This window comes from Labeo rohita, chromosome 20 (assembly GCF_022985175.1).
Source record: "Labeo rohita strain BAU-BD-2019 chromosome 20, IGBB_LRoh.1.0, whole genome shotgun sequence".
In the NCBI taxonomy this organism is placed as follows: Eukaryota; Metazoa; Chordata; class Actinopteri; order Cypriniformes; family Cyprinidae; genus Labeo; species Labeo rohita.
In genome coordinates this window covers 18683412-18705242 of record NC_066888.1, presented here as the reverse complement: position 1 = coordinate 18705242, position 21831 = coordinate 18683412, and the positions used below count along the sequence as shown (strand labels likewise).

Sequence of the window (21831 nt, the reverse complement as noted above, 5' to 3'; positions counted from 1 at the left end):
CCAGCATGCACCGAATCCACAGATAAAACTATTCCTTGCAGAATACCTACTGAGTGTGCAAACTTCACACAGCATGAATTTGTCTACATGTTGCTTTTGTTTGCTTGTTTCTATAATGGGAAGGCTGGTGGTCCTTGGTCAGGATTTTAGACAACACATGAGGAATCTCTGAAGACTGCATGAAATGAGACCGGGGCTAGTTGTCACACAGGGATGTTGTGAGAATGGTTAAGCAATATTTCAGTAACTAGAAGGTATAGAGTCAAAAGTTCAGATACACAAAGGTGTGTTGTTTTCAAAAAGTGTTTTTTGGTTTTACCTCATTCAAAACTATCCTAAATGTGTGTGAATTCTACATCCAATACAAAACCCTGCTTTAAAAAAAAGTATAGAAACCATCACAGACATTCTAATGGTTTCCAAATAGCATTACAAACATTAGAAACATCAACATTTAACCATTAAAACCATTAAAAATGGTTTCTTGCAGTGTTTTAGGACATATTCGCTGAATTTAAAGCTCCTTGAGCTTATTCTTGGCTCTCACAGGATTTGTATACTCTTTCGGTTCCATCTGTGCGGACTGAATTTGAAGAGTTCAGATGCAAAACCAGCTAAAAGCCATCTCGGTCAAAAATGAGATAATGATACTGAGTGAATGCTCAGAAGAAATGCTATTTTTAAAGACATACATCAGATGGATTTAATGGCTTTTGCATCTGAACTCTTCATTTGGAAAACAAAACAAGCTTTTTAGTTTGCAGGGCCCAATGACTGTAACTCCTTGCAATATATTTGAAGTTGCAGACCTTAGTGTCAATGAATACTTTTAGATTCTTGATCAATGAGCTGGGAAAGCAAGAATCAAATGTCTTTAAATTGTGTTTTGTAACCGTGTTTTTTTCTCTTGATAATGTAGTGCTGCATCTTGGTCAGGTCACATCTGTACAAGAGAGTTTTAATCTCAGAATGTCTTTACCTGGTTAAATAAAGGACGTGATGATGATTTCATTAGGATTAAGTAGTTTAAACAAACCACCAATAGAAGGTGAGCAATAACCAGTAGAGATTATTAGGCATCATTACAATTTCCAGTATATCAGTAAAATTCCCATTACAACCTGTAAAACCATTACAAACTTTTTTTTTTTTTTCAGCATGGAAGTGATGTGCATACTGCTCCAACACTGTGATTTTTCAGCATAAACTATTTAAACTATTTTGTAATTTAGTAAGCATTTTCTTGACCCTATAGCTAATTTTGAAACCATTTTTCCCTTTACGGCAATTGTAATTGAAGGATACTACACATACAATGCTACAGGCCCTAACAACATAGCTTGCAACCAATCTTCATTACCATAATATAGATTTTCTCTGTTATAGATGTTATACTAACATCCACATCAGTAATTCTCAGTGTTTTCATCCAGGGAATAAGGCTAAAAACATTCATTTAATGTATTCAACATGTTTGTTTGTAACATAATGTTCTGTTTCTGCAAAACTGTAGACTTTTCTATGTTATTACCATTATTTTATTCACCTATGGACATTACTAATATTCACATTTCTGTGATTCCCCACTCAAGAACACACTCATAAATTCATAGGAGTGCCACGCACTGCAGGTTACAGTAACAGCTCCTCTGTAAATATATAAAAAGAATCTTTTCCAGTCAATCAACATGCAAGAACTCTTAAGAGCTTCCTCTTAAGTAGTCCAGGTTAAACGACACGGCCTGCTAGAGGGTGTCCTTATCACAGTGCTCTCTAAAAGATTTGCAGTAAGTACCACTGAAGAGGATCTCAGTCATTTAAACACACACACACACATACACACAGATGAATCAGACAGAAAACAATAATCAGCATTCTTCCAGTGAGATTCACTTTCATGTACTGGTGCATGTGAAATAATGGCAGTTATACTACAACAAACTTAAAGGGACAATTCAATTTACTCACTTTCATGTTATTCAAAACCCACACAACTATTTTTCTCTATAATACAAAAGCAGATATTTTGTAAACCCTATTGACTTTGATTGTATGGAATTCTTTCAAACATCTTGAGGGTTAAAAATTGCTAAATACAATGGTAATGTTTATAATTGTTGTTGCACAGAATGATTAATTTGGATTACTGGCTTCCTAATAATCATATTTTGGATGTTGTTGCATATTCCAATACATCTAAATGAAAATTATATTTATTAAAAAATAATTAACAACATAAAATCACACACATAATGTCAAGATATCGCTCAGGGTAAGACATAAAAGTGTAAGATACATACAGTAACTCACTTACAGACACAATGTCTAGACATAAACATTCTTTGGAAATTCAAAGATTGAAGAGGAAAACAACGTGTATTTCCCTTCCGCTAAGGCTGATAATTTCATCAAGGCATCTTTTATATGAAGGCACCAGAGGTTGTACAATAAAACAGACCTAATGCAGAGATACTGACAGAGAGAATGCTCACAACTACAAAAATTTCAGTCCATTTGATTTGACTGACTAAAAATTAGTGCTAAGTTATAATGCGGCACAGCAGTGAAAGTGTACTACCGTTCATTCACTTTTATTTAAAAGAAATTAATACTTTTATTCAGCAAGTGTTAATTCAGCATTGGCATCACAGGAATATTACATTTTAAAACACATTTAAATATAATACAGCTATTTCACTATATTATAAAATAATTTACTGATCCCAAATGTCATAATATTTGATAATGAAACATAATTATCCTAATAAGTTCAAACAATTTCTCCATACTCTGTATGAATGATATAAACCTTGATTTTGAAGCAAATCATACACTTATGCTTATTTCATTATTATTACATTTGTTTCAAATACTTGACAATTACTTCAGAAATGAAGCTAACTGGATATCACGATTATGATATGAATTGTATATGCCATTTTGTCTTACAGCATAGATTTGCAGCTCCGATCAGCAGATGCTAAGTGATTTTTGAAAAAATTAACAATCCTTTTCCATGCATCCAGCTGTGCCTCTGAATGGGCCTTAGGTTCCCCGCCAAAGCAAACCACTTGGTTAGCAACACCATGAAAATTAGCGAGACAAAAGGGCATATAGGGCACCTCGATAAAGTGACCAGCGTTTTCATACCTCACCAGCTCGTAGTTACTCTTCCCATGCGCTTTGAGCCTATCGCATGCTAGTTTTGCGTAATAGGCACTTTGCCAATTTCTGTCAGCTTCTGACATTATAAACATGAAACTACCCGGGGCACGTTCAATAGGAATAACGCTAGGAAGGCCTTCTTCTGACATCGGGTCATTCGTAACATCCCCAATATCCATAAAGCCCAATGGTGTCATTTTTGCTTTCTTGATATCGTACAAGAGTGGTGGAACACAGATGTCTTTGTAGTAGATAGGAACCAAAGTATTGGCATTGCATCCATTGATCCAAACAGTAGCCGATATACCAGGCAGGAATGTTGCCATCGACAAAGCAAGATCTCCGCTCTTTGATATGGACACTAGGCCAATTTTTTGATCTTTGACCTTTAAATGAAAAAATAAAAGTGAGATGATGGAATTGACTGTTTGACAAGGTTATTAACTGAAACTAAAATCATAATTCCTTTTGTTACTTAAACTAAAATAAAACGCAACCTTATTTATATGATGTACTAAAACAGAAACTGTAGAAGAATCTATGTAAAATGTCAAAAGACAAAATTACTAAAACTAAAAAAAGTTCACTGAAAACTATAATAATCTCATTGATACTAATGAATCTCCCATTGTAAACTTCTTCATTTTATTTAGAAATCATAAGAATTAACAGAAATACATATGAATGGTTGCACATACTAACCTCTGGTTGTTGCCGTAGGAAATCTATACCTTCTTCAAAGTACTCAAGGTGAAATTTGTCAGCTCTTTTGGGTAAATCTTGGTAACCTTGGAAAGCCAAGGCTAAAACAGCAAAGCCTCTTTTCGCCAGCAGAGCTGCCCTCAACTCAAAAGGAAATCCTCGAAATACATTTGTATCCAAAATCCCAGGAAATGGTCCTTTACCTTAAAAAAATGATAATATCAGCACTAAATACTCAAGCTTGACTGAAATGGCCAGCATGAATTTTACTCTGTCAGTACTTTACAGTAAGTACAGTAATTTTTACCACAAGGAGGCGCTACTACAAAACAGAATATGGCCAACAGCTTTGGTATCCGTTATCTGAGTTGTCTGAGTAGGAATAAACTTAATAGGTTTTATTAAAAAGGGACCCTCTAGAGACTCATTTTACGCTTTAGACTTTCTAAGAGCAGCATAACCTGCTGAATTATAATGATGTTTTAATTGTCTATATGGAGTGATGTAATACACAAAGAAAACTGACCAGGTGGCATAAAAAGAGTTCCTCTGATCCTGCCTTCGGTTACGGGAATTCTCCGGACACCATCGGCCAAGCAGTGTCTTTCGTTTGTCACTTTGGCGATGACTTTATCGTCACTGACAACCTCAATGTCAACGAGAGCAGGACGGGTCACGTCTGTTAATGTAAACTTGCAGGCTACGATGTCTGCTTTCAGTGCCCAGAATAAGCCCATTGGTTCAACTCCGGCAAAGCTGCCTCCAAGAGAAGGGTCCCGGTTGAGGTCAACTTGACCACTGCCGTCTGCTTGGTAGGTGGCCGAAGCCTGGAACACTCGTCCGGTATCATCAGTGAGTTTAGAGCGCAGATCCACGCGTTGTTGTGGATTTAAGCCACTCACGGTGACCTGCACTGGGTCTTCAAAACTGCACTTATAACTGGGTAAAAGCCTAATGTTGACTCCCGAAGTAGTGAAGTGCATTTTTGCAAGAGTGTTTCTTACGAAAGGGGTAAACACGCACTTTAGTACTGAACACATTTCGTCTCGCCAGTGTGATTTCAGATTGGATGGACGATTTCCAGCCCAAAATCTCACAAAAACCCGCCCACTCTAACCAAAAAAAACGCCCAAAAATGTAACTGTCAAAAAAATGAGATGTTATTACCATGTCAGTCAAGGTTGATAAGGACTTTAACTACTTAAAACATAAATGACCACAAAATAACATACAGATAAATTTCCCACGTAAACGGATCACATCAGGGCAAACACATTAATAAAGAATTACCTAATATGATTAAAATAGCATATTCAAGCGGACACTCATTCACTGATACATGGCTCATTCTATAATTGTGGGTATCTCATGTTGGTGAAGTATAAAATTAAATAAAGCCCCAATGCTTAATTCTGTAGTACACAATTATATTTTTCCCAATCAGAATACTATATGTTGAAAAAGCCATATCCTATGTTCATATCACATACAACCCTGGTATTCAGTTGTCTGATTTCGTAAAGTTGCTCTTTCTACTCTGCATTTAAGCATGAAAATGACCTCAAATAGAATTTTTATTGAATAGTTTTGCCTTCAGTTTAAGTTATCAATACATTTGGGTGTGTGCTTCAAAAATAATAAGTGTTTTGATACAACTTTTTTTTGTTTTATTTGTGGGTGAAAACTATTGTCAATTAAGTTACCCACTAGAATAAACAGTAAAACCATTACAAACTCTGTGATGGTTTCAGGTATTTTGGGGGGTTTTCAGCATGGAAGTGATGTGCATGCTGCTCCAGCATTGTGATTTTGCAGCAAAAAGGGCTGTGAACTATTTAAACTATTTAGTAATTTAGTAAGCATTGACCCTATAGCTAATTTTAGATAATTTATCCCTTGACAGCTATCGTAACTGAAGGATACTGCAGTATTATTCTCTGCACTAGATACCATCATCTGCTATACAGACATAAATGGACTTTCCACAAGCTAATAAATTCTAACATTGGCCAGTGACTACATTATATTAAAACATAATATAACATTTTTAAAAAGTTCACGAATAGTTCTCTGAAGCTCACATATAATGCTACAGGCCCTAACAACACAGCTAGCAACCAACCTTGATTACCATAATATAGATTTTCTATGTCGTAGAGCTCATAACATCCACATAAGTATTTCTCAGTTTTCATCCGGGGAATAAGTCTAAAAAACATTATTTTCATGTATTTAATATGTTTTTGTAACCTAATGATCTGTTTCTACAAAACTGTAGACTTTTCTATGTTATTACCATTATGTTATTCACGTATGGACAATAGTAATATTTAAATGTCTGTGATTCCCCACTCAAGAACACACTCATAAATTCATAGGAGTGCCATGCACTGCAGGTTATAGTAACAGCTCCTCTGTAAATATATAAAAAGAATCTTTTTCAGTCAATCAACATGCAAGAACTCTTAAGAGCTTCCTCTTAGTCCGGGTTAAACAACACGTCCTGCTAGAGGGGTTTCTTATCATAGTGCTCTCTTAAAGATTTGCAATAAGTACCACTGGAGGTTTGCTCAGAGAGGATCTCAGTCATTTCCATGTTTAAACACACACAGATGAATCAGAGAAAGAAAACAATCATCAGCATTCATCCAGTGAGATTCACTTTCATGTACTGGTTCATGTGAAATAAAGGCAGTTATACTGCAAAAAATTTAAAGGGACAGTTCAATTTACTCACCTTCATGTTATTCCAAACGCATACAATTATTTTTCTCTATAATACGAAAGCAGATATTTTGTAAACCCCTTTGACTTTAATTGTATGGATGGTTGGAAAATGTCGCAGAAAGTCATCTTGAGAGTAGAGAGTAAATGATGACAGAACTTTAATTTGTGGGTGAACTATACCTTTAAATCACATAAGATTGCTAAATACAATAGTAACATTTAGCATTGCAGAGGCACAGAATGATTAATTTTGGATTACTGGCATCCTAATAATCTTTGTAAATGTAGTGTTCCACTGACCAATATATCTAAATTAAAATTTTAATGTATTTAGGGCTGCAACGATTCCTCAAGTCTATCCAGCATTTTCTGAAAGTGTAAGTCTCGCCCAGCTGGAGCGGTGCTTTACATTTCCGGTCTCTGGTGTTTCTAGTCAAATTAACATTTTCCGAACCGATAATATATTGTTAAACATACGCATATTGTTATAGTTAGTTATATATAAAAAAAAAAAAAGTTTAAATTTAATCAATCTTTTTTCCCATTTATGGATTTATATGGAGACCGGAACATGAAAGCACCCAGACGGAAGTTGGCATCCTCATCAGTTATTCAGGAAAAAGGTGGATTCGAGTGTTTGATTTGAAAAAAATCCTCAATTGCATTTTCCCCATGTCGAGTAATTGGCAAAATACTGGAAGCTGTGCATTCCACATGTTAAACCTGTTTAAAAATCAGAATAAAGCATAATGCTATTAAGAATTTACAAACGCTACGATTCAATTAAATAAATATATGCGATGCAGGTTGAATATATGCACTGTAATTATTTACATACCTGTAGATTACATATGTGCAGAGTGGCTCTGATCACAGTAAATGCTACTACAAAAACTGTTATCATTTACATGTGTGGAGCGTCTCAAACTCCATTTCTGCATATCCACCTTTTTCCTGAGTAACGGACGAGTGGCGCCATGAAAGATTCTAATTTCCGTTTGGATGCTTTCGTGTTCCGGTCTCCACAGAAATCCATCTGAAAATGGGATGAAAAGAATTGAGATTTATGCGTTCAGAAAAAGGTGGATTGCTGAGTTTGGGATTGTTATAACGTTCATCTGGGAACGCAACGTGCGTTATTTCAACAGATTTGTAAGGTAAATCATTTATAAACATACGCAAACACATGAGAATATAATTTTTTCTCAATATGCTAACTCTTCATCGCGATTTCAAAATATAAGTTTAAACCCTAAAGATTAAGTGGACATTTGAATTAAACGTTGTTGAGTCAATATTAAACACGGATTAGTTTGCGCAGTATAGTCTGAAAATAATCGTCAGGCCGTTGGGGCCTTCTGCAGTCATTTGTTATAATACTGTACATTGGCTCTATTGTTTATAATACATTATGTATTTGAACAGTTTTGTTCATTGATTACTTGCTTTTGATACTTTAATTATTATTGCCTTATTGCCATTATACATGTATTTTAAGTCATTTGAATAGCTATTGGTAATTAGGTCTATTTTTATTACTATAAAAATTAATTATAATTATCTGATTATTCAATTAATCGTCAGAATAATCAACAGATTACTTGATTACCAAAATAACAGTTAGTGAGAGCCCTAAATATATTTACAAAAAAAATATTAAACTACTAATTAAACAAAATCACACAATGTCAAGATATTTAGTTGAATTTTATTAAAGCTCAGGGTAATACAAAAAAATTTGTAAGATACATACAGTAACTTGCTTGTAGACATAATGTCTAGACATAAACATTCTTCAGGAAAGAAAAGACTGAAGAGGAAAACAAAAGGCTGGTGATTTCATCAAGGCATCTTTTAAATGAAGGCACCAGAGGCTGTACAATAAAACAGACCTATCACAACTGTAAGAATTTCAATCCATTTGATCTGACTGACAAATATTAGTGCAAAGTTATAATGTGGCACAGCGGTGAAAGTGCACTACTGTCCATTCACTTTTATTTGAAAAAAGATTAATACTTTTATTCAGCAAGATTATTTTAAAGTAAAGAATTTTGTGTTAATTTAGCATTGGCATCACAGGAATATTACATTTTAAAATACACTGCAATACAATACAGCTAATTTACTATATTACTGAAAGAAAATAACTTATTTAATAATAAACTTAGTCTTACTTATTTTTTCAAACAATTTCTCCATACTCCGTATGAATAATATAAACCTTGTGATTTTGAAGCAAATCATACATGTGCTTTATTCAGTTTGAACATTTTTTAAAATACTTGATTATTACATTAGAACTGAAAGTAACTCAAGTCAGCACCAATTGGACATCACAATTATGATATGGACTGTATTTGCCATTTTTTACAGCATAGATTTGCAGCTCAGATCAGCAGCTGCTAAGTGTTTTTTGAAAAAATTCACCATCCTCTTCCATGCATCTAGCTGTGCCTCTGAATGGGCCTTAGGTTCCCACCAAAGTAAACCACTATCTTAGCAGCACCATGAAAATTAGCGAGACAAAAGGGCATATAGGGCACCTCAATAAAATGACCCGCTTTTTCATACCTCACCAGCTCGTAGTTATTCTTCCCGTGCGATTTGAGCCTGTCGCATGCTAGTCTTGCGTAATAGGCACTTTGCCAATTCCTGTCAGCTTCTGACATTATAAACATGAAACTACCCGGGGCACGTTCAATAGGAATAACGCTAGGAAGGCCTTCTTCTGACATCGGGTCATTCATAGCATCCCCAATATCAGCGAAGCCCAACGGTGTCATTTTTATTCTGTTTACATCGAACAAGAGTGGTGGAACACAGATGTCTTTGTAGTAGATAGGAACCAAAGTATTGGCATTGCATCCATTGATCCAAACAGTAGCCGATATACCAGGAAGGAATGTTGCCATCGACAAAGCAAGATCTCCGCTCTTTGATATGGACACTAGGCCAATTTTTTGGTCTTTGACCTTTAAATAAACAAAATGAGATGTTGGAATTGACTGTGTAATAGGGTCATACTAAAATTTACTAAAACTAAAAAAAAAACTTGCATTACTTGAAATAAACTTAAATCAAATAAAATGTAAACTTATTTTCATTTCAATTTCATAAAGTTTAAATGAATGTACTAAGATAACTAAATCAAAAAAAGCATGTGAACATATTTTAAAAAAAACAATGAAAATGACAAAAAGACAACAATTACTAAAATACAAAATATAACTACAACAAAAATTAATTCAAAATATTGACAAAAACTATAGCAATCAGTTAAAATAAAAGTAATAATGCTCTGGGATTCTTATAAATGTTCCCATTTTAAGAAATCATAAGAACAATCAGGAATGCATATGAATGGTTGCACATACTAACCTCTGGTTGTTGCCGTAGGAAATCTATACCTTCTTCAAAGTACTCAAGGTGAAATTTGTCAGCTCTTTTGGGTAAATCTTGGTAACCTTGGAAAGCCAAGGCTAAAACAGCAAAGCCTCTTTTTGCCAGCAGAGCTGCCCTCAACTCAAAAGGACCTCCTCTAAACACATATGTATCCAAAATCCCAGGAAATGGCCCTTTACCTGAAAAAATGATAACATCAGCATTAATACCTAAAACAGCAAGCTTGACTGAAATAATGGCCAGCATGAATTTGAGACTAACTGAAGACCTTTCAGTAGTGTTAATCTGTTTTTACCACAGGGAGGCGCTACTGCAAAATAAAACATGGCTGACAACTTTTCTATCCGTTATCTTAGTTAATTTAATAAGTTTGATTAAGAAGAGACACTAATTTTACACTTCAGACTTTATAAGAACAATAAAACCTGCTGAATTTTATTGACAGTTTTAATTATCTACATGGAGTGCTTTAATAGAGCAAAAAACTGACCGGGTGGCATAAAAAGAGTTCCTCTGATCCTGCCTTCGGTTACGGGAATTCTCCGGACACCATCGGCCAAGCAGTGTCTTTCGTTTGTCACTTTGGCGATGACTTTATCGTCACTGACAACCTCAATGTCAAAGAGAGCAGGACGGGTCACGTCTGTTAATGTAAACCTGCAGGCTACAGTGTCTGATTTCAGTGCCCAGAATAAGCCCATTGGTTCAACTCCGGTAAAGCTGCCTCCAAGAGAAGGGTCCCGGTTGAGGTCAACTTGACCACTGCCGTCTGCTTGGTAGGTGGCCGAAGCCTGGAACACTCGTCCGGTATCATCAGTGAGTTTAGAGCGCAGATCCACGCGTTGTTGTGGATTTAAGCCACTCACGGTGACGTGCACTGGGTCTTCAAAGCTGCACTTATGACTGGGCAAAAGCCTAATGTTGACTCCGGAAGTAGTGAAGTGCATTTTTGCAAGAGTGTTTCTTACGAAAGCGGTACGTACATACTTTAGTACTGCAAACATTTCGTCTCATGTGTGTGATTTCTGCAGCGTATTGGTCATACTACCTTCTTCTTGTTGTTGCTGTTGTTTAATAGCGAATAACTTCTTAAGAGTTCATACTGCCTTCTAGTGGTCGGAGTATAATAGCCCAAAACCCGGAGGAGAATTGAAATAAACAACTCTGCGTAAAAAATGTGTCTGTGATACAGAAGACACAGTTGTATGTTTTCTGTGTTTGTGTTAATTTTTTTTTGGGATGAGTTATACTTATCTCTTTTTAGAAAAAAAAAAAAAGTCATGTTCTTTTATTATATCTCCCATATTCAATATATTGTTAATCTTTTTATTATACTTTTTTGTTGTTTTTTTATTCACAAATGTAAATATTTGGGTAAGAATCCACTACTGTCAATTTTTCTGGTTGATTATAATTCTTACGTTTTGTCTTTGATGGACATTTAAAAAAATCAAAGTCAAAAACTGCAATAAAAAATAAAATTTGTGTATTAATTTATTTTATGTTGTCCCTTGTATTATTTTTTATATTTTGTCCTCTGTTGTTCTTGATATTGTATAGTTTGTACTTGCTATGAAGTATTTTGACATTAATAAAAAAAAACACGGTATAAAAAGTAACACACAGATCATTCACAGATCCTAATATATCTTTTTCTGTTTTTCTGTTTCTGATATGGACTGTATTTGCCATTTTTACAGCATAGATTTGCAGCTCTGATCAGCAGATGCTGTGTTTTTTGGAAAAATTCCCCACCAAAGTAAACCACTATCTTAGCAGCACTATGAAAATTAGCAAGACAAAAGGGCATATAGGGCACCTCAATAAAGTGACCCGCTTTTTCATACCTCACCAGCTCGTAGTTATTCTTCCCAATGCAATTTGAGCCTATCGCATGCTAGTTTTGCATAATAGGCACTTTGCCAACTCCTGTCAGCTTCTGACATTATAAACATGAAACTACCTGGGGTACGTTCAATAGGAATAACACTAGGAAGGCCTTCTTCTGACATCGGGTCATTCATAGCATCCCCAATATCAGCAAAGCCCAACGGTGTCACTTTTACTCTGTTTACATTGAACAAGAGTGGTGGAACACAGATGTCTTTGTAGTAGATAGGAACCAAAGTATTGGCATTGCATCCATTGATCCAAACAGCAGCCGATATACCAGGCAGGAATGTTGCCATCGACAAAGCAAGATCTGGACACTAGGCCAATTTTTTTGGCCTTTGACCTTTAAACAAAAAAAATGAGATGTTGGAATTGACTGTGTAATAGGGTCATACTAAAAAAAAATTTAAAAACTTGCATTATTAAAAAGTATTTAAATTGTATTTTTTTTTAATGAAAATAACCAATCATTTCGCTAGATAAGACCCTTCTTCCTCAGCTGGGATCCTTTACAACTGCATTTGGGACTGCATTTGAAGCCGCATTTAAACTGCCTTTTGAAAGTTCAAAATCAGGGCACCATACCAGTCCATTATATGGAGAAAAATGCAGAAATGTTTTCCTTAAAAAACAGAATTTCAGACATGAACATCTTGGATGACAAGGGGGTGAGTACATTATATGTGAATCTTTGTCCTGTATATTATCCATCACTTCTTCTAATATAGCCCTCTTAAATTAATAAATGTTGCACATCCTCCACCTCTTCCAACGTCTCTGTCTTTCCTTTCTATTACATATCCATCGATCTTAAAATCCAAGAAGCTATTTAACCATGTCTCCTGAATACACATGATGTCTGGCACCTTTCCCATTTCTATGATAAAACCTTGTTCATTTGCTATTAAGCTCCTGGCATTCCAATGTAGTAGTAGGAAAGACATTATATACCCAAGTATTATTACTCTGAGTCATATCCAGAGCAGCATTTCCTTCCTTTGCTTTCAAAATCCCATGGACCTCCCCCACTGTAACGCCCATTAATTTCCCAAATTTATTAGCACACCCTTCAATAATCTTTAACTTGTCCGATTTCCTTTCCACTTGTGAGGTACCATTAACCACCGCACAGATGAAAGCCACAAAATCATTTTTATTCATCACAATATGTTGATCTGATTCATGCCCCGCAGAATTTACTTCTTTCTGAGTATAGGATTCCGTCCTGGTTTATTGCACATTAGCTCTCTTTGTTTGAACTGTACGTTTTACCTTACGAGTAGCTTCTATATATGTTAAATGTTGTACTGCTTCTTGTTGTACCGGGCATCCTGCATATGCTGCACTATGTCCTCCCCCGTAATTACAACACTTAATCTCTGCAACCTCCTCACACTTGCCATATTCATGTTCTCCCCCGCATTTTGCACAGCGCAGTATGTCCCATGCATTAGCATTTGAAACATCTTAAAGGCGGAGGTATGTACTCTCGCACTGAAAAGCTTACAAATCCTAGCTTCCACTCTTATCAGCAGATTATTCCCTTCAAACTGTATCATCACGCTCATGCTTTCATATCTTTTGTTGTCTTTCTATATCTGCAGTCTTCTTGCAGAGATGACTGTGCCTCCACTCAGACTATCTTCAATATCATCCATACTTACATTAAGAGGTACTCCTGAAATAACACCTCAAATTTACAGCTTTCACTACTCCTATCTCTCGATTATTTTCGATAATTTAACAGGATGAGCTTGCTCTTCTGACTGCTTAGCAAAATGTATCACTTTGATTTCGTTCTATCACCTCTTTAACAGCTTCATTTCTCGTATGTCTTATTTTATTAATTGTTTGCTCACAATCAGATCCATCACCTAAGCTGCTCTTTTTTTTTCTTTTACTGTATCCTGATACTCCATATCTTGATCATTATCGCCATCCAAGGTATCTCCCCATGCCGCTCTTCCTTCCGCCAGCTTTGGTTTGTTGCTCTGTGCAGCCTGATTGACTGGCCGTAGTCACATGGCCAATAAAACAGCACCTTTCACCTAATAAAAACATTTCGTGTCGTCTGTGTGATTTCTGCACCGTATTACGGTCACACAGCCTCCTCCTCCTCCTCCTCCTCCTCCTCCTCCTCCTCCTCCTCCTCCTCCTCCTCCTCCTCCTCCTCCTTCCTCCTCCTTCCTCCTCCTTCTTCTTCTTCTTCTTCTTCTTCTTCTTCTTCTTGTTTAATGGCGAATAACTCCTTAAGAGTTCATACTGCCTTCTAGTGTTCGGAGTATTATAGCTCAAAACCCGGAAGAGAATTGAAATAAACAATACTGCGTAAAAAAAATGTATGGAGAGTATGCATTGACGTCATTTTCTCGCGGGGACACGCCCCCTCAGCCGGACTGAGTGGCAAAAGCCTTCAGCGTGAATGGATTTAATAGGGAGGATGTGAAAACGCGGGTAAAACAGAGGATAATCAGTTTAAACTAAAGGTTGCTGAACTTGATATAATGTTCCTAACAACTTAATAAATAACTAGTGGTCAATGGATACTGATGCAGCCAGGAATCGTGTTTTCTAACACTTATATGTGTCTGATTTTAATACTGGGGAAAATAAATAATTAATAATAAATACATTTTCCAGTGAACTCGTTTTGTAAATACAAAAATAGGCTAGTCTAAACCCATATATCAACGTTATATATATCGTCATATCGCCCAGCTGAAAAACGTATATAGTTTTTGTCAGTGTTTATTTAAAAACATCCAGTTATGCAGAATTTAAAATTAAAATGGTAAATATTTAATTGATGAGTTGGCAATACGATATACTATAATACGATATATAGAATATGATTTTACTGCACAATTCAAATTCGTGTTTCGCTGCCTGGAGACCAATTGTTTCTTTGAATTGCAGCGATTAATTTGCTTCTCTTTTCAGTTGCTTTCAACAGTCAATAAAAATACACCTCAGGTTTCTTGTCAAATCTCTTTGTACAGTCAATCGCAAAGCTCGTTCTGGTTTTAGGGATGTTCTGTGTGTTGAAACCAATGCTGCCACTCAGTTATTTTGCCACTCAGTGGGCGGAGCCACAGCCGCTCCAGCTGACGGTGACGTCACATGCATACCCTCTGTCTATTGTCTGTGATATATTTGTGAATGTTTGTGGTACTTTTTTTGGGGATTTTGGGAGTTATACTTATCTCTCTAATGTCATGTTTTTTTTATTTTAACTCTAACTCCCGTATTCAATATATTGTTAATCTTTTTATTATACAATTTTTCTGGTTGATTATAATTCTTACGTTTTGTCTTTGATGGGCATAAAAAAATAAAATCAAAATCAGAAGTCAAAAATTGTAACAAAAAAGTAAAAAAAAATAAAATTAGCGTATTTATTTATTTATTTATTTATGTTATGTTCTCCCTTGTATTCTTTTTATATTTTGCCCTCTATTGTTCTTGATATTATATAATTATGTACTTGTTATGAAGTATTTTGGCACTGGCAAAAAATAAATAAAATAAACACATTGTATAAAAAGTAACACACAGATCATGCACAGATCCTGATATATCTATTTTTGTTTTTCTGAAATAAATTTCTTTTACTGTTTTCAGCAAGAATGTAATTATCGAAACTTGTCATTTTTCAGTTTATATTGCATTAAATCCCTCTTTTTCTTCTGTTTTATTTAGTTTCTCATCGTTCTTTGTCACTGTATGTATATTTTTAAGCGTTAATAAATAAATTAATTAATTAATTTCACCCAAATAAAAACACTAAACAAAGAGGTCTCTTCTGCTCACCAAGCCTGCATTTATTTGATCCAAAAATACAGCAAAAGCATTGTGAAATATTTGTATTATTTAAAATAATTTCTATTTTAGATAAATGCTGTTCTTCGGAACTTTCTATTTATCGAAGAAACCCGACAAAATCTACTCAGTTGTGTTCAACATAATAATAATAATATTTATTAACATTAATAATACTAAATGTTTTTTGAGCAGCCATTTAGAAAATTAGGATGATTTCTGAAGGTGTAATGATGCTAAAAATTCAGCTTTGAAATCACAGGAATAAATTACATTTTAAAATATATTCATATAAAAAACAGTTATTTTAAATAGTAAAAATATTTCAAAATTGAACTGTTTTTGCTGTGCTTTGGATCAAATAAATGCAGGCTAGGTGAGCAGAAGAGACTTTCTTTAAAAACACTAAAAATCTTACTGTTCAAAAACTTTCGACTGGTATAATTCAAAGTCTGCAATATTGTCAATGCACTTTTTGATTTCACTTAGTTAATTTCCATATAAATAAAGTTATGAATTATGAAGTAGCAATTCGTTTATATACTGCACTATACTAGTTAAAACAAAACCCGACCATATCTGTTTTGGCTCTCATCCCTCTCTTCCAAGTTACAGCTGATTTCTCATGAACTAGCAGACCTCGTAAACCCCGCCCCTCTCGCGTACAGTTCGCCCCGGTCGTCATGGAGACGGTGTGAGAGCGAGGCCGCTGGTGGAGCTCGAAGCTCTTTCCTACAGTAGGGAGGTACTCCAATCTGGCCCCGCTGGCTGCTCTCAACCTTCTCAATAGTCGGATGATTAGATCGCAGAGGGCCGTTACAATCTCCGAATACATTCGATCCCAACATAAACCGCGTTCACAGTAACCCTGGGATTTCCATCCATTCGACGCAGCTCCATGGTGACCCGATACTGATTTTTAAAGAGGAGGGCATTCACTGGTAAGATCTCGTTTTTGCCTTGTGAAGGTTAGTTAGCTGAGCTAACACGGTTAGCCAAACGGAGTCTTTAGGATCTCAATCACTGGTTAGCCTAAAAACTAACAAATATCGACACCCAAATAATTCAGCGTGTGTACTTAAATATAGAAATAGTGAGTTACTGGTTGTTAAATGACTTTAATATTCACACTATTCCAGCTATGGAGCTCGCTAGTGATTCCTAATCCAATCAAAAGCACTGATCATAGCGAAAGGGGTTTTTAATCAATGATGATGACGATTATTTGTTGTAAATGTTAATCAGATCATCCTTACGTCAGTATCCGGAGAGTTTAATGTAGAAATTCGATTGTTAATTAGCGTGTCATAACGCGATTGCAAAAGTCGCCAGTCCGGCGATGCGGACAAAGCCTGTTGTTAGGTTCCTATTACCCATAGGCTGCCATTTTACTTACTTACTAGAATTTTAAATATATATCGTATGTGCAATATTAAAAGACAGCTTTTGTTTTAGATGTATTGACAAGCACTATTGTTGTCAGAGTGTTACAGTATTGTTTCGGTCAGCAACGAACCTGAAATATCGTTGTAACGTAGTATTTTGTAACGTTACTTGCGTCGACCGGTTTCTCACATGTACATTTCCAAAGTTTCAGTCAACTTGTAATTCTAGCATACATCCCGTTTTCTTTATACCCGTTGCAAAAACGACATGTCGAAACATATGCACAAACACAAACGCACACACGTTCACGCACATGCACAAAGCGCTGTCGTAAACATTGTGTTCGTGTAGCAAGAGGACTTGTAATCGAAAAGTTAGAATCAGTCTCAAACTTGATCATTTTAGGAAACCTAACCGCGATCATTAGTGATGCATCTTTCTCTTTGTTTGTTATTGTTCTGTTCACGGTAGTTTGCTGGCAGGACACACTCTGTTCTCTTTGTTGTACTCCTTCTGCTCTCGGAACAGTTGCACGTGTCGACGCGTGTGACTTTAAGTCCGGACATACTGGGGCTTATTTCTGTCTTACGCAAAATAACTACGTTATCATGTCCCTCAGCACACTCCACTTCCAAATACCTGGCCTCTTTCTAAATAAAATGTACTGCTTGTTTTTGCACTGAGGCGATAATATCGTTTCTTGTCGTGAAAACAAGATTAGTGTCATCTGCCTACCAGTAATTGCTTTATAATTCAATGGCATCTTTAATTTGGAGCCAGCATGCATTGGTTTTTGCCTTGTTTTTGATCGACTTGTAACCCAGCACTCCATATTCACTGTCTTTTTCCCAGCTTGACTTAAATGTGAAGCTTCCTGTTGAAACTCGATCAGAAGGTTGTTTCAATATGATATCATGTAGACAACTTCTCCTCACAAAACTTGTTGTTTCCCTGTGGATGGCCAGTTCTTCCTCATTGCCTTTTGTATGCAAAAGTGTAGATATAAAATTGTGTGAGCCATAACATGCATAACAAAAGGCTCTTTCTTTACTGTCATGCAGCCTGGACTCTTTCTGCCAGATTGAACCTAGCAATGTATTTCTTTCTTTCTGCTTTTTTCTCTTCCATCTCTTACTAAACTCCCAACAGCTGGAAGGGCTCTGCATTTGCATATTTCTCGCGCAAACCCTTTACGTTTGAACCTGAAGGCAGCTCTGGTATGATAAAACAGAAACTGTGGTGCCACGTTTCTGTTGGCTTCTGGCCTGTTTTGTCATTTTACGTCGAAGAAATGTGACTAGTCTGATAAGGTTATATATAAGTTTTTTACCACGAAGTTTTAAATGCAATCAAAACCCTTAAAGGGATAGTTCACCCAAAAATAAAACTTGTCATCAAGTGCTCATGTTGTTCAGAAACAATATGGTGTTTGCAAACGCATTGCACTCTATTGAAAGTCCATGCACCAAAACTTTGACGTCACAGAGCGTTGAGAAAAAGATTGTAAAACAAATTCATAAGAATTAAGATGTTTAATCCAAGCTTGATTCATAGGGATTTCTTTATAATCTCTTTATAAAGTGTCAAAAGTTGCGTATAATGGAAGAAAAATCTCATATGTGATCCTGGACCACAAAACCAGTAATAAGGGTCAGGGTAAATTGTGATTTATACATCATCTGTAAGCTGAATAAATAAACTTTGCATTGATGATATTTGGCCAAGATACAACTATTTGAAAATCTGGAATGTGAGGGTGGAAAAAAATTCTAAATATTGAGAAAAGTTGTCCGAATGAAGTTCTTAGCAATGCATACTGCAAATCGTCAATTAAGTTTTGATATATTTACAGTAGGAAATTTACAAAAGATCTTCATGGAACAAGATCTTTACTTAAACAAATGAAAAATTGATCATTTTGACCCACACAATGTATTATTGGCTATTGCTACAAATGTACCTGTGCTACTTATGAATGGTTTTGTGGTCTAGGATCACATGATATTAACTAGTCTTATTGTTTTTGCAACAACATAAGGACATAATAGTAATTTGTTACAGAATATTCATTTTTGGCTAAACTAGACATTTACATCCACATTGGAGTTGTTTGGTCCACTTTACAAAAGCTTGGCTCTTTAACAGTTTGTGGTACGGTCATTTATCTCTATTTGAAAATATTTTCAAGCAGGTGTTGTTGAATATTCGCGCAACGTGTCAGTCAGATGCGCTTACCCGGAATGCCATCTGTACAACACCTTAGTCATTTCAACTGAATCCAGGCTGAATTGCAGTTTTCCCACTCTGGGATGGTGTTGGCACTGAAAAGTTTATTGCAGAATGTTCTTCTGCGCCAGTCTGTTTGGTACATGAGGCAGCAGGCGAGTTCTCCTCTGCCAGTGGGATGTGCGTCACACTCCTTGTGCTCCTTGGGCACCCTAGTGCTTCTCTCGAGTGAGGAGGGGAAAGGTGTGGCGGCAGTGGCAGATTGGGCTCATGTGGGAGCAGTAGCTGCACCCTCAGCATCCTGTTTGTTTTTGGGACTTGTGCACCCCATGTTCTTGAGCTTAATCTGCCTTCAGCACGCACGTACGTATCTTGTTTTGGAGGAATGCTGACAAATGGTTTGTGCTTGCTTAGCAGCACCATTGCACCTGCTCTCATTTGTGTGATGGTCATGCTCTTGTTTTTTTCCCTAAGTACAAAGTAATGTGATTCTAACTCACTCTCTATTGTCGTATTTGCTAATAGGCTTTGTATGTAATGTAAACACCGCCATACACCACATGGATACCCTGCAGCATCTGTTGTGTTTGTGTTTTACTGATTATCATTATAAAATGTAGGATGTATTGTGATATGAGCAATTCAGTTCCTCAAGGTTTCTCAGTTCTCACATCATCCATGAGTTAATTATGAGAATAATGATGTTTTGAAACATACTATTTGTTCCATTTTTCTAGAATTGAAAACATTGCTGATAATTGCCGTATGCACTGTTTTTCACACATTAAAAACCACTGACTGGATACAATTGTGAAATTCATTTAAATGCGAAAAATATAAAAGAAACTGAGACTCACATAGAAATTCCCCAGTGTTCAGAATCCACTGTGCAAATAAACATATTTTGCTGGACTGTCATACTTCTACTCTTTTTAGAAACTTGTTTTATTCTGTTGAAACTTTAAAAAAAGGTTTTAACCAAGTAAATCCAAATTTTGTCTTAAAGTGGTAGTTCACCCAAAAATGAAAATTCTGTCATTAATTAGTCACCCTCATGTTGTTCCAAACCTGTAAGACCTTCATTCATCTTCGGGAACACAAATTAAAATATTTTTGATGAAATCCAAGAGCTTTCTGACCCTGCATAGACACGTTCAAGGCCCAGAAAGGTAGTAAGGACTTCTTTAAAATACTAATTGTACATCAACTTGACATAGTTGCCACTAGTAAGCTACTACTAAATATATTGTAGAAACTTTAATTTTCTGTAAAGCTGCTTTGCAACGATTTGTTTTGTGAAAAGCACTATACAAATAAACTTGAATTGAAAAATAAAGTCGTTATTTTTGTTTTTTTCTGCGCACAAAAATATTTTCGTAGCTTCATAACATTACGGTTGAACCACTGATGTCACATGGACTATTTTAGCAATGCCCTTACTACCTTTTTGGGCCTTGCACATTTCAGTTGCGTTGCCATCTATGCAGCGTCAGAAAGCTCTTGGATTTCATCAAAAATATCTTCATTTGTGTTCCGAAGATGAACAAAGGTCTTACTGGTTTGGAGCGAGATGAGGCTGAGTAATTAACGACAGAATTTTCATTTTTGGGTGAACTATCCCTTTAAGGTTTTTAGGAAAAAATAATCATGATTTATTTAGTTTTATTTTTGAATAACTAAACCTGGCTCTCACCATGAACATTGCAACAGAAACTAGCATGGTGTTAACCATGGAACTAGGAGTCCTACACATTTAGAAGCTAAAACATTACAAATTTAGCCAAATATGTGTAAAACAGACTTTAGTCAGTAAATGATGCTCTCTAGTTGATTAGTAACGGAAAACTCACCATTACCTTGGCTAAATCCTATTTATTAATAATAATCTAATCACCAGTAATGTGAGATGTGTCACTTTTGTAGAGTGTCTCATAAATGATGTGATATCTGCCGCTTCTGTTTGTTTTACTTCACTTAACTACTGAGCTCCTTGTATTTATAAGTGTGTTTCATTCATTAGGTTCAGCCGGAGAGGACTCTTGCTGCACGAGCAGGGCTGAAAGATGTGCAATGGAATGGTAGCGTGTGAGACAAGAGCCTCGCTCGCTCACAGGGTGGCCACCACATCCCTGCTGCTCCTCCTCCTCAGCATGTTCCCCACAGGCCAAGCTTCAGGTGAGATTATTTACAAAAACCTCCTCCGTATTCCTCCTACACCGCAACCTCCCGCTGCCATCCACTCTGACACTCTTCAAGCATTGATATTTAAGATGCTGACAACGGCCTTATTGATTTCATAGCAAGTAATATGTCCTTAGATTGTGAAATATGTAAAGTAACTTGCAGGAATGGAGGTGTCAGCCGTTGTTTTTCTTTCAGTGTATTATACTGAGTTCGGTTTTTGCGTAATTCTGAGTCACAGATGGTTTATAGTGGGTTGCTTTTATCTGTTGGCAACTGTGTTTCTTGACGTCAAAGACAAAGGTTTTTGTTCTTTTGTTTGTGTCA

At 36.0% G+C, this 21831-nt stretch overlaps 2 protein-coding genes across 7 annotated transcripts in view; one reads left to right on the top strand and one right to left on the bottom strand.

Moving 5' to 3' along the window:
• Window positions 1-1942: 1942 nt before the first annotated feature.
• Window positions 1943-11799, bottom strand: acot20 (acyl-CoA thioesterase 20). 3 transcript variants are annotated; one of them, XM_051139322.1, is made up of 4 exons: window positions 10490-11799; window positions 9976-10178; window positions 9169-9569; window positions 1943-3150 (listed from the first exon to the last, which is right to left on the bottom strand). In XM_051139322.1, exons 1-4 carry the CDS (start codon window positions 11001-11003, stop codon window positions 2946-2948), a joined length of 1323 nt encoding a protein of 440 aa, XP_050995279.1. In that variant the 5' UTR covers window positions 11004-11799; the 3' UTR covers window positions 1943-2945. The 3 variants fall into 3 exon arrangements, with proteins under 3 accessions (XP_050995279.1, XP_050995278.1, XP_050995280.1); XM_051139321.1 differs by lacking the exon at window positions 9169-9569 and having other exon boundaries at window positions 1943-3551; window positions 10490-11796; XM_051139323.1 differs by lacking the exons at window positions 9169-9569; window positions 9976-10178; window positions 10490-11799 and adding exons at window positions 3868-4070; window positions 4394-4913 and having other exon boundaries at window positions 1943-3551.
• A 4606-nt stretch (window positions 11800-16405) lies between these two features.
• The window catches only part of susd6 (sushi domain containing 6), a 31226-nt gene continuing 25800 nt past the window's right edge, over window positions 16406-21831 (top strand). For 2 of the 4 annotated variants that reach the window (XM_051138337.1, XM_051138336.1), the window contains exons 1-2: window positions 16408-16652; window positions 21344-21498. In XM_051138337.1, the coding sequence (XP_050994294.1) occupies window positions 21387-21498 (112 nt within the window). In that variant the 5' untranslated portion in view covers window positions 16408-16652; window positions 21344-21386. Of the gene's footprint in view, window positions 16653-21343; window positions 21499-21831 lie in introns of all 4 variants that reach the window. The other 2 variants (XM_051138334.1, XM_051138335.1) reach the window with 2 other exon arrangements.